This window comes from Myotis davidii, unplaced genomic scaffold, assembly GCF_000327345.1.
Source record: "Myotis davidii unplaced genomic scaffold, ASM32734v1 scaffold187, whole genome shotgun sequence".
NCBI classification, from domain to species: Eukaryota; Metazoa; Chordata; class Mammalia; order Chiroptera; family Vespertilionidae; genus Myotis; species Myotis davidii.
The window spans coordinates 4,385,589-4,401,105 of NW_006383018.1; the positions used below are offsets into that span (position 1 = coordinate 4,385,589).

The 15,517-nt window shown below is 38.4% G+C and overlaps 1 protein-coding gene across 1 annotated transcript in view; it reads left to right on the top strand.

Moving 5' to 3' along the window:
• VPS50 (VPS50 EARP/GARPII complex subunit) overlaps positions 1-15,517 on the top strand; it is a 117,107-nt gene that overhangs the window by 95,531 nt on the left and 6,059 nt on the right. The window contains exons 22-25 of the mRNA XM_015558258.1: positions 7,880-8,028; positions 9,042-9,138; positions 10,177-10,335; positions 12,876-12,997. Coding sequence (XP_015413744.1) covers positions 7,880-8,028; positions 9,042-9,138; positions 10,177-10,335; positions 12,876-12,997 — 527 coding nt within the window. The remainder of the gene's footprint in view (positions 1-7,879; positions 8,029-9,041; positions 9,139-10,176; positions 10,336-12,875; positions 12,998-15,517) is intronic.

Below are 15,517 nucleotides of genomic sequence, written 5' to 3' on the forward strand. Positions count from 1 at the left end.
TGTATACATAGACGAAAATGACATTGGCTATACTTCCACTACAAGTTCAAAGAGAGGAAAGGTGTATGTGCATATGTCATGTCAGGATGACTGAAGGAGGAAGTGGGACCTGTGCTAGGCTTTGATGAACAGGCATGGGCTGCGTGGGAAAAAGAAGAAGGGCATTCAGAGTAAGGTTCGGAGTCTGAGCAAGGGCTTTGAGGTGGGAGCAAGCCCAGAGTTTGGCAGGTCTTTGTGATGGGCACTGGTATCTGCCGAGGGTGGTGTTGCAGTGTTCAGGACCGCTTTCTAAATGGCCTTGGGATTCAAGTGTGCGTTAATTGGCTGGCAGTGGGAAGGCTGGGTTCTTGACTATGTCACACAATGAAGTGCATGTTTTAAGAAGATAGGTTAGATCACCACACAGGGCTGATGCTCTGTAGTGTTCAAGCTAGCATAAGCATCTAAAAGAAGAACATCTTTTGCTTATGGTTGGTTACTATAGCCAGAGATTTTTGCTGTTCACTTTGTTTCTCTGCACTTACATTAACCCCAGGGTTGCCTGACTTTTACTTTGTTCCTTCATCAACCTAAACAAGCAACCATTTCCCACTTTTCTTATATGCTCTGTGTTATGTGCATACTTCTGTTATGATGTTTTTATAAAACAATGTAATCATTCGGTCTTTTAAGGAATACTTATTGAAATAATTATTATATGCCAGGCATTTTTGTAGTGCTGGGAATTCATCAGTTTGTGCAAAAGAGGTAATTCCTGTCTTCTTGGAACTTATATTTTATTGGGGCAGAGAGACAGATAAACAAATACATAATATAGTGTCAGATACTTTTAAGTGCTAAGAAGAAAATGAAGCAGGGTGACAGGGTGGTGATCTTTGAGCAGAGAGATGAGTAAAGCGAGAGGCATGTACCATTATCTCAGGTGAGCGCAGGAAATAACCTGTATCCGTTTCACCATCTTCCTTACCATTTGGATATCTTTTTGCCTTGCACATATTTGTAAATATGTACATATGGAAAAATATATGTATATTTTTCATAGCACGTTGGCACATAGCATTTCTTCAGTAAATGTTTGTAAAGTAAATGAATAAACTCCAAATTTGTGAGTTTCGTGTCTCCTGGCTTGTTTTCTTGGCCATATCCATTTAATCCTGAACTTCATTTTCAGAGTCAAAGCACCCCAGCCATATTTCCTCTCTCTCTCTCTCCCTCTCTCTCTCTCTCTCTCTCTCTCTGTCCATTGGATTTCAACCCCATTAGCCTTTATCTATGTTTTGATTTTGCTTCTCCTTGTTTGATACTTAGTATAACCTTTACCATTGGATCTTAGTCTGTTGCTGAACTTTTTCTTGTTTCTTCCTAAGTGCCTCAAGATTGATGGGCTGTAATTTACCATTAGAGTCATTCACTCTGATGTCTTCCTGTCGTCTCCACTAGTGACTAACTTCTGATGGTCAAAGCACAGTTCCATCTTTGAACCTTAAGACATGGATTTAATGCTTCCAATTTCACCATCCAGTGTATAACGAAATAGCATGGCCATGTAAACAATGGGACCACATTAGGGTTTCTTTGAGACCAGCTGCCACCCATCTGCTGATAACAGTGTATCTGTAGAGTCTGTCTATGTTCATAGGATAAATTTTCTCCTGAACTGGTAGTCAGATTTAGAAATGTGTTTTTAAAAACCAACTACACCTCTCTTCCCAATAAATAAATATGCCTGTTTTTCCCTTTGGCATCTTGTCTCTTAAAGATACCTTTTCTTCTCGTCCTTATTCTTCCCATCTCTTAAAGACAGCACCTGAAACAAGACTGTACAGTGATTCCAGTTTGTAAGGCGAGCTGCTCTCTGACCGGGCCTCTCCCTGGTCCTTACTCCTTTGGAGGATAAGCCTATACAACAGCAATTGCAACCTTTTCCATCTCATGGCACACATAAAATCGTTACTAAAATTCTGCGGCACACCAAAAAAACCCCCATATTTCTGGCATCTGACAAAAATTTAGGAATAGTTTTGATTCATTCACATTGGACGGCTATTGTGTTGGCTGTTGTCTTCTATTTATTTGACATTTTAAGGGAAAGGAGATCAGTGCTCCTGACTAAATAGCCAGGTATTGTGTGTCTTAAAAATTCTTGTGGCACACTGATTGAAAATTGTTGCTCTTCAGCAATATATTAGACACTTTTCTTAAATATTCTATTAGTTTCTAGTGTTTTACATGTTAAATTATTTCTCATACTGATAAGCGTTGGTTTATTATTTTAGAAAATATATCTGTCATTTACTAGACCTTGAACTCAGGTTTTCACAAGCTGGTGTATTATTTTTCTTCATTAAGTTGCATCTAGATTCTCAGAGAACATTAATTGATTTCTTGTTAGTCACTATATTGGTTTGTTATTAAAATATAGCCTAGTCAATCTGGAACCACTAGATTGAAGTAGTATTTTTCCTTATATTTCTCTGTTAGTCAAAATTTTAATAAGCACTTTTTTAGTAATTTTATTTTCTCCATATTTATCTTTAAGTTTTCCTTAGCTGTAAAAAGCAAGTGGAACCCTTATGGTCTTAAAGATGCCACCTGAAATCATTTATCATATAAATTCATTGTAAGCTAAGAAAATTTGCTTGACACATGAAGTAAAAGTCTAAGAAAATGGGTCTGATAAGGGAAGAGTAGGAAAGGGAGCTGGTATAAGTGAAAATGGCACCAGAAATGTGAATTTCCCCTTGTCCACTTAGTGATGCTAAATTGTTTGCTCAAGACCTTTGGCTAACTTTTAAGTCTTTGATAGTAAAAATGTATTTTAAATTCATCCAGAAAAGTTCATAAATATGAATTGTCTTAGTAGTGATAATTGGTGGCAGGAAAGGCTAAAAAAATATGACTTTCACTGTGAGAATAAAGATTGATTAAGGTTTTATTTCTCAGTGTCTTCAATAGGTTTTATATCCTTTCCTTATTTTACTGGTATAACTGAAACACTGATCCATTTACTATACCATTATTTATGTCAGCTTGACATTTTTGTGATTCTCTGCTCTCTTCAAGCACTATTTCCCTGAGTGTAAACATAGAACTTTAGCCTTTAAGCAGATAATTACCGTCATTTTTATGCCTAAAATACCAGTGTTAACTGGGAGCAATGGAAGGCATCCTAATGGAAACCTTTTGAACTGGAGGGAACAATTCCAATTATCTCTATAAGAATGTTTTATGTGAAAGAGCTGTGTGAATAAAGGGAGAAGTCAACACATTAGAATTGGAGGGAGGTCAGGAGGTAGTTTGGTAAGTGCTTTTGACCTCTTCTGTGGCACCCAAATACAAATTTCATTTCCCTCAGGCTTCAGATTATATCCTTTCTTTGCCTTCCATCACCTTCTAGTTCCATCTCCCTCTTCTATATCCTAGGTTAACCAGGTAGTATCTAAACTCAAAGGACCTTTTAACTTCATAAATATGTTGTATAGATGGCGATATCTGATCCTGAAAGAATGAAATTCAGAGGTTACTCTGCTGTTATAAATGTGTGGTATTCACGGTTACCTTGGAGCTATTTTGAGTTTGAACTGGTGCATATTGGCAGAAAGTTCACATCAGTTTTTGTTAATTTAATTACAAAATAATTTAAAAGAATGTACGTTCGATGCTTAGAAGGAGACTTTGTTGTACTTGTAGAGCATAATACTCCAGATTTCTGCTCATACAATCACAAAAGAAAGCTTATCTGTGCTCATTTAACTTATAGAATATGCATACATACAGAGTAGCTGTCAGCTTCTGACTGAATTTGTCCTTCATTGGGAACTCATAACAACCCCCAGCAGCCCCTCCTGCCTTACACTTCTGCTTGACACCATGTAGTTTGGTATGATGCAGCCAAACCTATCTTGCTGGGGTTATCTTCTGTTATTACTATTTTTACCCCATTGGGGCCACTTTGACTAGTCTAGTCATATGGTCCAGGTGAATTTTCTCTTCCCCCAATTCCTTTATTAGTTTTTCTTGTTTCAAAGTTTTAGGTCTCCTTATCATTCTTTGGCTTGCTCTGAGGTGAATGTTCACAACTCTGAACTAAGAAAAAATAGAGTGCTCTAGGAGGTGTTGGAAATAGAATGCAAAGAGCTCTTTGATGAGTGGGCAAGACTCAGGGGATGCACAATAGTTGGATAGCTATATTTATTGTTTTTCTTTCACATTTTATTCTTTATTTTTTGGACAATTTCATGATATATCATCTGTATATTGCATTGTGTCTTCACCCAAAGTAAAATCCCCTTCCAATACCATATATTTGACCCCCTGTACCCTTTTCTACCCCTCTACCACCTTTTGCCTCTGGTAACCACCATACTGGTGTCTGTGAGTTTGTTTGTTCATTTGTTGTTCATATTGATTTCCTAGGTACTTTGTGGAAGACTGATGGTCCCCTCTAGTGAAGGAGGCAAATAAGAATAGATGAATATTCTTATTCATTTAATGTCAGATTGTGTTGAGAGTTACGAAGAACTAGGAAAGGGTAGAAAGAGGAGAAAAATCATGTGATTTTATTTAGATAAACAGAGGAGGCCCTTTGAGAAGATAACATTGAAATAGATCCCTTAAGAAATAGGGAAGTGAGCTACCTGGATGACAATTCATTTATTCAGCAAACATTAATTTAGTGCCAATTTATTGAATATGATGAAAGACACTGTTCTGGGAGTTAAGGGTATAATTTTGGTGGTGTGTGGGGGGGGGGGGGACACCAGACGAAACTCCCTACCCACGTGCAGCTTATTTTCTAGTAGGGAGAGGATGTTTTGGGGAAGAATGTTTTAGTTGAGGGAATAACAAAACCTGAGGTAGGACCCTAATTGTCATATTTCAGGAATAGCAAAGAGGCCGTTATAATGGGAATGAAGAAAGCAAGAGGTAGATGAAACCAGAGAGGTAGCCAGAGCCTAGATTATGTAGAGCCTTTGGATTTTACTTTAAGGAAGGCAGGAAGCCATTGAAGAGCTCTAAGCAGAATTGACATCATATCAATTATTTAAAAGAAAATTACCTTGGCTTCAGTGTATAACAGTAAAAGAGAGAGATGAGGTAACTTGTACCAAAAAGGGAGTGGAGGAAGTAGTGAGACCTTAGAATCTGGACTCATCAAGATTTGTTGATGTATAAGTGGTGTATGATACTGAGAGGAGCCAAGGATGACATGTGACTTCTGGAGAATGGAGGTGCCATTATTGGAAATGGATAAGACTTTTAGAAGGGACATAATTGAGGAGGACACCAAGAGTTCACGTTCATATGTTAAATGTTAAAGGTGAGAGTGAGGTCAGCACTAGTAGGCACATTTTGGGCTATTGATACGTGGATGGCATTAGAACTGTGGGACTGGATGAAATTAACTGGGGAGTAGGATGTAAGTGAGAAGTCTAAGAGCTGAACTGGGAAGCTCTTTGTTATTTGAAGGTCAGGGAGAGGAGGACAGACTAGCAAAGGAGTCTTCAGAGTGGCCCGTGGTGGAGGAGAAAGACCAGGAGGGTGTGGTGACCTGGAGACTAAGGGAAGAAAGTTTTTTAAGATCAGCCATGTAAAATTCTGCAGTGGGTTAAAGGACAGGGATGTTCAGCACAGACAGTTGGATTTGGCCACAAGGAGGCCACTGGGAACCTTGATAACTATTTCTTTGAAGTGTGGCAGACAAAAGCCTGATTGGAATGGGCTTGAAAGAGAACAAAAGGAGAGGAAATGAAGACTCTTATCATCTTCACTGTTATCATCGTCTCTGTTAATTAAACGAATGAGGGCCTGCTAATGCCAGGAGTCATGCCAAGGTCTTGAGTGACAAAGGTGAAATCTGTCCCTATCCTCTGAGAACTCACAGTGAGGCAGGGGTAACTGATGTAGTGTAATTTATGGCACATACAGGCAAATGTGTATGTGTTGATAACATTGATACAGGTAAAATACTAATTCTTTTTTTTTAATCCTCACCAGAGGATATTTTTCCATTGATTTTTAGAGAAAGTGGAAGAGAGAGGGAAAGACAGAGAGAAACATTGATGTGAGAGAAATACATCGATTGGTTGCCTCCTGTACTCGTCCTGACCAGGGCCAGAGCTGGGGAGGAGCCTGCAACTGAGGTACGTGTCCTTGACCCAAATCAAACCTAGGACCCTTTGGTCCCAGGCTGATGCTCTATCCACTGAGCCAAACCAGCTAGGGCACTGATTCTTGGGAGACTGAGAAACGTTACAGGAAGGAGGTGAACACGAGCTCAGAGTTAAAAACTTCCGAGGAGAGAGCTTGGCAGATAGGGGATGGGGGCGGGGGGCGCCAGTTCAACAGGAGCGTCTATAGGCCATGTATATAGCAAGTAGGCCAGTGTGGCTAGACCTGAAGGACAGAGAAGATTACCTGAAAATGAGGCTGGCCTGGTAGCTGGTGTCATTTGTAAAGGCATAATATCATTGCACAAGATTAGGCTTTCGCCTGTACAGAATGAGGACTTTTAAGCAAGGGAGTGGTATGATCATGTCTGCATTTTAGAAATATCACTTCTGTATTATAGAAAAGACAGCCAGTTAAACCTGTGGAAAGTGGAGTAGAAACAGGATAAGCTAGTGGAAGAAGTGTCTATGAGGGGCATTTAGAATAGTTCAGTTAAGAATGCTGTGGTCTTGGTCCTGATGAAGTAGTGACATGAGGAAGAAACAAACAAGATAGGTGTTTGTTTAGCGGTGATGGAGGCGAGGAGGAAGGGGGTCATGAATGACTCCAGGGTTCCGCACTTGGACGGTCTGGAAAATGATGAGGAAGCGTCCACCAGAATTACACTCAATAACACAAGCAACCAGTTGGTACCAAACAGTATGTGATTTTGTGGGTTGTGTTTTCTTTTAGGAGTGGGGTGCTTGTTTTCCTTTTAAGTAGAAGGAAATAAATAATGGAACTGCAACATTGATTAACTTGCATAGTTTCCTTATCCTGATTCTCTCTAGAGAAAGCACAGTTGTTCCCAAATAACTTTTAAATGCTAATTCAGTAATTAGAGATGAAGAGAGATATTATCTTTAGAAGAAGATAGGATATAAAAAAAGAACTAATGAAGAATTAAACCATTTTCTAATTTGAAGGGTTTTATAATGTTTCATTTTCACTTTGCTAAATTTATATACTTAAGTTATACTCCCAGAGTCCTATGCATTTGATGTCCCTTTTATTCATAAGGAAAATGTCGGCAATTTGCGACTATGTAATTGCTTTAAAAAGTAATCTAGATTTACATTTGCACTTCAGATGTTTTTGTATGTCTAATTTTTTCTTTGAGGATCTTTAAAGCTCAACACTCCCTGTTTTGGGGGCATCCCTTTCTTTTCTCCCCCGTAACCAACTTCCTTCTCATCAATCTGTCCCAGACAATTGGTTCTGTTTCAGTTTATAACTACATTCTAGTCCTGCTTTCTTGAGATTATTTCAAAGTTACCTTGGTTAGACTTGGGTGTGAAATGGTGAATCACACCATAATTTTGATACTTAGCTTAGTTCTTTTCCCTCATTTGTAAGTTCTTGAAAGTCATCTCTCACTGTTGTCTCTCTGAAACATCTCTTGATTCATGAAGATTCCTTGTGTTGGCCAACTGTAGTTCATGCACAGATTACAGCATATAGAGTTGGATCATTTTCACTTAGTATAAAAAGGAATGTTCCAGCAGTTAGAAAATATAAAAAGAGGGCGGGGGGATAGAGAACAAGAACTAAAGGTAATTAATGCATGCCTAAGAGTGTTTGAATTATAGTTCCAGTTTGGTAAAATCACATGGTTTATTGCTATTAGATTTGTTGTTCCAGATTGCGTATGTATGTGCTGTATTTTCAGGAAGTTGCAGCTGATCCTACTGCCACACTCACAGCAGCAGAAGAGCGAAAGGAGAAGGTCCCAAGCCCACACCTAAGTCACCTAGTGGTTTTGACCTCCGGGGATACATTATATGGATTGGCTGAAAGAGTGGTAGCCACAGAATCCTTGTAAGTTGTTAAAAACAGTTACTTTGCCATTGAATATTTAAGAAAGGTTATTAAAGTAAGCCTTGTATAATTAGACTTCTAGCTGTATATATCTTCCACTTCAAAATATCAATGTGTATTTCTGAGAAGTATACCCTAAAATAGATTACCAATGGATTTTTAAAACTGCATGTTTGGTTTTCGGTTACATAAATGGGAGGAGGGAAATCTTCTAAGTTTCAGTCTTTAGCAACATGATCCTTGCTTTAAGTAAAACTTTAAAAAATGTTCTCGTGTACTTTCTATTTCCTATTGAATCATGGTTCTGGAGAAACCAGTTACATTGTCAGTTCAGTGTTAAATGTAGTTGACTCTTGACATCAGCAAGAGTGCATCCTGACCTTTATAAATCCCCCAGGTTTTAACACACCTGAAGCAGACAACTTCTCCCATGAAATGTAGTCAATTCTAACTTAAGGATTTTTGTGTACATAACAAAAAATAGAGAAAAACGGTGAGGCTGCCAGCTGTCTTCCAGCCTGGTGCCTCCGGCTCCTACACCCCAGCCTCCGGACCTGAAGCTCACATGTGTGTCTCAGTTGAGTTCGTTTGTTACATGTTATGAATGTTGGGTAACCTCTGATAAGTGTCAGATGTTAAATCTGTGAATTCAGGGGTCTGTTGTATGTAATTAAACGGGATCTTTAAACGAAATCCTTTCAAATCTTTCTCCAATGTTTTGTATTATCTGTGCTCATATCTTAACATGCAAAGCAGCATAACTACACCTTTGTGTCCAGATCAGCTCCCTTGAAGTCACCGTTCTTCCACCTCAATTCACATTCAGTGATAAGTTGAGCTTTCATTTTATATAGAATGTAAATGAGCATGTCAAGAGGTAGTTCACTAAAGTGGAAAATAATTTTAATTGTTAAAGTTTTGCTTAGAGATCTTGAAGACTACTTTTTACAAAAACACTGGCAGGCTCTCACTCCTGTACTGTGTTCACAAGGCGGGTTATTTGTTCCCTTTAGGGTGTTCTTGGCTGAACAATTTGAGTTCCTTCAGCCGCATCTGGATGCTGTGATGCCTGCAGTCAAAAAGCCCTTCCTTCAGCAATTTTATTCTCAGGTCAGAGATGGGCTGTCTCGTGTGTCATTTCAACTGGGAGCCAGAGAGGACTGTCACACGTTAGTTAGGGGTTTGGTTCTGTTTCCTTTTTTACTAGTGACCAGTCTCCAAATCCCAGGAAAGCTGGATTAGAATATTTGTTTATTCACCCCTGAGTCGCTGTATTAAATACTTATTGGGCAACTCCTATAACTTTTAGTCCAGTGGGAGAGAAAGCCAGTTATTTTAAATATAAAAGATGAAAAGAATCAGTGACAAGGTACTTAACCTTGACTGCGGGAGGAAAGGGGTGTGGTTGGCAGCAGGTTGTCTGGAAAGGCTGTTTGGAGGAAGCGATGTTTAAACCTGACCAGCGAGGCGAGTGGGGAGTATATTCCAAATTAAGGGATGGCTGAACCAAGGGCAGCAGGGGAGGGAGAGCATGATGCACGAGAGCAGCTGAGACACTCCAGCTGCCAGGACAGGGAAGCGGGCTTGTGACGAGAAAGATGGCGCAGTGATAAGCAGGAGCCACACGAGGTACAGGGCTCTCAGCCAGAAGTGGGACTTTATTCCAAGGGTACTCGAAAGCTACGGGAGGATTTGACCCCGGTGAGTGGCATGGGCAGAGGTGTGTTTTAGAAAGTGTACTTGGGAAGCAATGTGAAGAATGGACGTTAGATGACAAGCCTAGAGGCATGGAGACAGACCGGCTGGAGGGCAGTTACAGAAATGCAGTCAGATGGAATTGTGAGGTGGGGAGAGTGGGAGTCGAGATGGAAAGAAGTGAAAGAACTTGAGAAGTATTTGCTATCTCCAAGAAAATCTGTAGTTCTTTTAGAAACTACTGTTTCTAGCCTTAAGTTTACTTAATGTCTCAAAATTATGTTTTGAGTGAGACCTTTGCCCTTGAATTAAATTATTTTCATAATATAAATCTCCAAATGATTAATGACTTATTTTCAGATATGATGTGTCCTAGAAATAGGAGCAAAATGTCCTTTATACATTTGATACTTTAGAAAACATTTGTTTTCATTTCTGTGCAATTTATTTCAGACAGTCTCAACTGCCAGTGAACTACGCAAACCAATTTACTGGATCGTAGCAGGTAAAGCCATTGATTATGAACAGATGCTGCTCCTGATGGCTAATGTGAAATGGGATGTAAAGGAAATTATGTCACAACACAACATATATGTAGATGCACTGTTAAAGGCAAGTACTCTGGGAAACGTCTTTGTTAAAGATGATTCTGCTAAGAGAACTGTTCTTATAATTGCAATTGCTCTAAAGTAGTGAGTTATAGTTACAGTATTACCACATTTCTAGCATCGTGATATTAAAGTCCCTGAATTAGATTAGGCTTATTTTCTGAATTTTGTGTTCTTTTAGACCCAAGAATACTTTGTAGATCTTTTGTTTTGCTCACTAATTTTCCACTGGACTTAGAGTTCGATTGGCATGACTTGGCTGATTCTCATGTTATGTAACCTCAAAAGCCATGGCTGTGGAGACAAAAACGTATTTCTACAGTTGTATGTATATTAGCAAGAGACCATACACCCGATTATTCTAAGTTGTGTTTCACAGAAATCACATTACCTTTGCAATGTGTCTTGCAAATACCTTTACATTTAATGATTTATGTTTATAAGTTTTCTGGAAAGAATTGTAGTCGTTTTTTTAAAAAAATTATGCATCATGAGATATTTATAGATCACCTGACATGTGGCAAGCACTGCTGTAGGTGCTGGCAATGTAGTTGTGAATTAAGGAATTTACATGCCAGTGAGGGACGGTAGAAAAGCGATAAATTAAAATATGATGTATCAGGTGAGGAACAGTCCTGTGAAAAAATAAATGGCCAGCAGAAGAGGGATAGAGAGGGGCAGGGGGTGGGTGGGGAGGAATACCATTTACTTGTGGTTAGAGGACTCCAATAATGCTGAGAATTGAGGAGGCACCTGAAGGAAGTGAGAACATGAGCCATGTGGATGTCTGAGGTGAGAAAAGAGCATCCTAGAAAATGAAAACGTGCTTTCAGAAAAATTTTGTTTTTCCTGTTTATCTGTGAAAAGAAAATTGGTCCTTAAGCTCCTGACTTTTATCTCATTTACTTACACAAACATTTTTATCTGCTTCCAAGGCAATAAATAATAGCCTGGGACATTGAGAACCAGTCAGCAAAGCCAATGATCAAAGCAGAGATAGCAGTGGACTACCTCTAGTGCTCCAGTGCCCAGCAGGGTATGGTCCCTTCCCCAGGGCTGGGGCATCAGTACTATATGTAAGAAAGAACCAGTGCTATTCACATTATTAACCTGAACCCAGTTTTTATCAGCTTAAAAATTTTCATAAACTTTTATGATACATTTTGTTCTATTATTTTTCCAAGTCTAAACTGTTAGAGGTAAAAAGCACTCTGCATTGTTGCTTCAAAAGAATCCTCAGTAAAAGAAATGGTTTTACTATTTATTTATCAACAAGCACTCTTGCACATGAATTTAGCAATGAATAAAATGGAATAGAATGACATTTATACAGTAAGCATATAATTTTAACTTTAAAGTATTAATGAAAACTCTTGAAATTCAAAGCACAGTTTACTGTAAAGAAGCATTAAATACAATAGCAAATACTACTGCTCTACTAGATTCATGAAATGAAAAATTGAAGAGCAATTACTTATTTAACTCTTATTTTCAAAAGTAAGCTTAGTAGGTTAAAGATGTACTTTTTTCATAAATAATTAAAAGCAGTTAACTGTCAAAATGAATCCTCAAAAAATTGTGATTTAGGAAGTAGCAAAGAATAACATAATAGTAATGATGTGGTAGCTTGACTGGTGATGATCACATTAGATTTTTTTCTCCCTGTGTCATTAGAAAATTTGAACACATGCCCATCTTGACTTGTTAAGCATTGTGTAACTTCTCTATTGCAGAAAATGCCATTTTAAGCCTTCTTAAATTTATTTGAAATATATTGTCAAGGAAGGATCAACAGCATTTACTTTTGTAAATGAACATATTTAGGCAATAATAGTCCAAAGAAACCAGAAATACATTTATTAAAGGGTGAACCATTAGCTGCTTTCATGTAGCTGGAATTGTCTAAATTGGTTACACATATTTTTATTTTTAGTAGAGTGGTATTATAAAAGTTATTAATAAGTAACAAAAATGTTCAGTTTTTTATAACTGAAAATATTTTATTTTGTCCATCTTACTAAAAAGTTGCAGCTATTACATGACTTTCAAATCGTTTGCTATATAATTATTTACTTTAAAATATTTAAGGAGAATAATTTATCAGATTGTTCTCTAAGGAATATAGATAGCCACAAATTACAAATAGTTCACTCTGAATTTAAAGCTTCTTAAAACATTTTTTTAAAAACTGGGCCTTTTAAAGGATTTTAAAAACATAGATTATCAAACTCTTTTTATCCATACTGACAGTCATAGAAAAAATTGAGATGTGAGAACATTTGAACATGGTTAGCATTATTTAATCAGTTGATGACACTTATTTCCTTTGAGATGAAATGTAATGTACATACTCTGTATTACAACATAATTTAAATACTATTAAGGTTTTTTTCTAAGTGTAACAAATTGAATAAATTAGGCATTATCTCTTGGTTTTACTTGGTTTGATTCTGAGTCCTCCTAAATCTTTTTTGCCACTGAGATGGGAAAACAGTGCTGCATTATAATTACATTCACATGCAACTGGGATTTTTGTCTTCTTAGGAATTTGAACAGTTTAACAGGAGGTTAAATGAGGTTTCTAAGAGAGTTCGGATACCCTTGCCCGTGTCTAATATACTTTGGGAACATTGTATACGACTGGCTAACAGAACTATTGTGGAAGGGTAAGTTTTTCGTGAAAGCATTATCTGATTCCTCAATGATAAACCGATGTATATATATAACGTTATAATTAACACTAATGGATGGAGAGATAGGTAGAGATAGTGATAAATAGCAGATAATCCCATAATAATTTAGGTTTGACTTTAGAATGTAATTAGAAGAAACCTTAAACCTCACTATACCACCTCTGTCTATGCATATTTTTCTGGCTGGTGACCTAGAACCAGCTCATAGAAGAGGGAGCAATGCAGCAGCTAATGGTTCTCTGAAAGTTAAATTAGAAGTAATTATTGTTATTACCTAATAATATAATTATTGTGATGATGATTCATAACACTTATTGAGCACTTTGTCATTTATTGAACCAGGGCTTCACAGGGTTATATCGTCAAATCCTAACCACTCTTAGATAGTACTGTTGTTCTATGTCAGTGAGAAAACTCAGCCTCAAAATTGAGGCTTAAAGAGGTTAAATAACTTGTCCAAGTTCACAGTTTTTATTTTATTTTATTTATTTTATTCCTTTTTTTTTCTCAGTGATAGTTGATAGTCAATATCATGTTAGTCTCAGGTATACAGCATAGTGGTTAGACTTTTATATAATTTACAAAGCGATCCCCCTGTCATGTTCACAGTTTTTAAACACAGATAAGGCTATGCACGCCTGATTTTCTGATGGCAAGTCGGTCCCCATGGCCACAATATCACTGCTAATAAGATCATTATTATGTCACCGTGAACTGAATAACGCTTTCATGTGTTGACTTTAAAGATCTCTCAATAGTAACGTTCTCTTGCTCAGAAACCCTTGCCCATAACACCCAGAACACAAATAAGAGTCGGTGGTGGTACATTTAAAGTGTCCCTGAAAGCAAACTGCCATTTCAGAGCGTGTGCAGTGATCTAGAATTGCACATCAATTCAATTTGCACACTGTCATTTATCTGATATCTCTTCAGTTCTTCTTAATTCTAAGAAAGAATATATCAGAAAGTGAGAAGGTGAGGATGACAAGCTGACGGCATTCTTAGCACTCTGCTCTGAAGCCAGCGTGCTATGCATCACACACTGGCTCCGTGTCCACCATCCCGACTGAAACAATTTGAAATAAATTTGTTTAATAAAGTGGAAAATGGAATAATAAATGTTATAGTTATGTGTAAACACTTTTAATTAAGAAGAAACAACAAAACACTTGGTCACGTTAAACAATGGAAGCTTTGATTTTTTGCACATTTCCTTAGGGGAGGTGCCTCATTCCCTAGGGTTGGAATCTCCACATTTTGTATGATTGAAAGAATGAGACACTGACTTATGAGTAATAAAATGTATGTGAGGATTAATCTATTAATCTTATTACTATTCAACCTTAAAACACACGGGTTTTCAGTAATGTGAGATTTCAGAATAAGTCTATTAAGTGTTTTATTATCAAAAATATATATATACTTTCTGGGCTTATATGTGTGCACATTTTCAGGTTTGCTGAATGTCCATTGGAAACCTATTTCATTTGTTTTCCCTGTATCCAGTAGTTATAATACTGAAACTACTTTAATGAAACGAAGATCACTTTGGAGTATCCATAGCTTTAGTTTAGAAATTATTATTGGGACAACCAAGTTGGCGGCATAGGTAAACACCTGAACTGGCTGCCACACACAACCACATTCAAACTACAACTAAAAGACAAAACAAGTATCATCCAGAACCACGGGAAGGCTGGCTGAGTGGAAATTCTACAACTAGAAGGAAAGAGCCATGTAGGAGGTGCAGAGGTGTGGAAGTGTGGAGGTACAGAGGTGCGCAAGAAAGAGGCTGGCAGCTGGGTACGCTGTTGTCTTTTTCAATTGGGAGGGAGATACAAGCTCCCGACTGCTCTGAACTCCAGTTCCGGGTGAGAATCTGGGAACCCAGACTCATACGGAGAAAAACTGGACTGTCTGGCATCAGCCGGAACGTGAAGGCGGCTTTCTCAGAGGTGCACCCAGCGATCATTGTTCTTGCACAGGGCCGCAGGACATAGACCCCAGGACCTCTCCGAGGCAGAGCAGACTGGCAGCCATTGTGGTTTGCTCTGCCCTGGTGATTCCGGAGACCCCTGCCCCACCCAATTTACAACCCCACCCAAGCTGTGTGCAGAGACTTTTGCATGTGAATGGCCTAGCCTTTCTCCACCTAAAAACCTGTCAAACTGCAGCTGGGTCAGAGAACCCCAGAGCTTCCAAAAGAAGGCCTAAGGCTCATCAGCAGCCTGCATTGCTTCATAGCTGCGCCTCATCTGGGCACCTCCAAGCCCCAAACAAAGAAGAGGAATCTGCAGATCTCTCTGTAGTTCCTGCTGGGTGGCCTCAGGCAGATGCTATCTTTTCACCTCCTTGGAGATCCAAGAGCCAGTGTATCCAGTGGTCAGAGTGAGACCATCCAGATTACAACTCTTCACATCCATAAGAGACACACTCAGGGGGCAGACTTAGTGAGTGCCGAAGACCCACTGAAGCAAGTCCTGCCCCATAAGG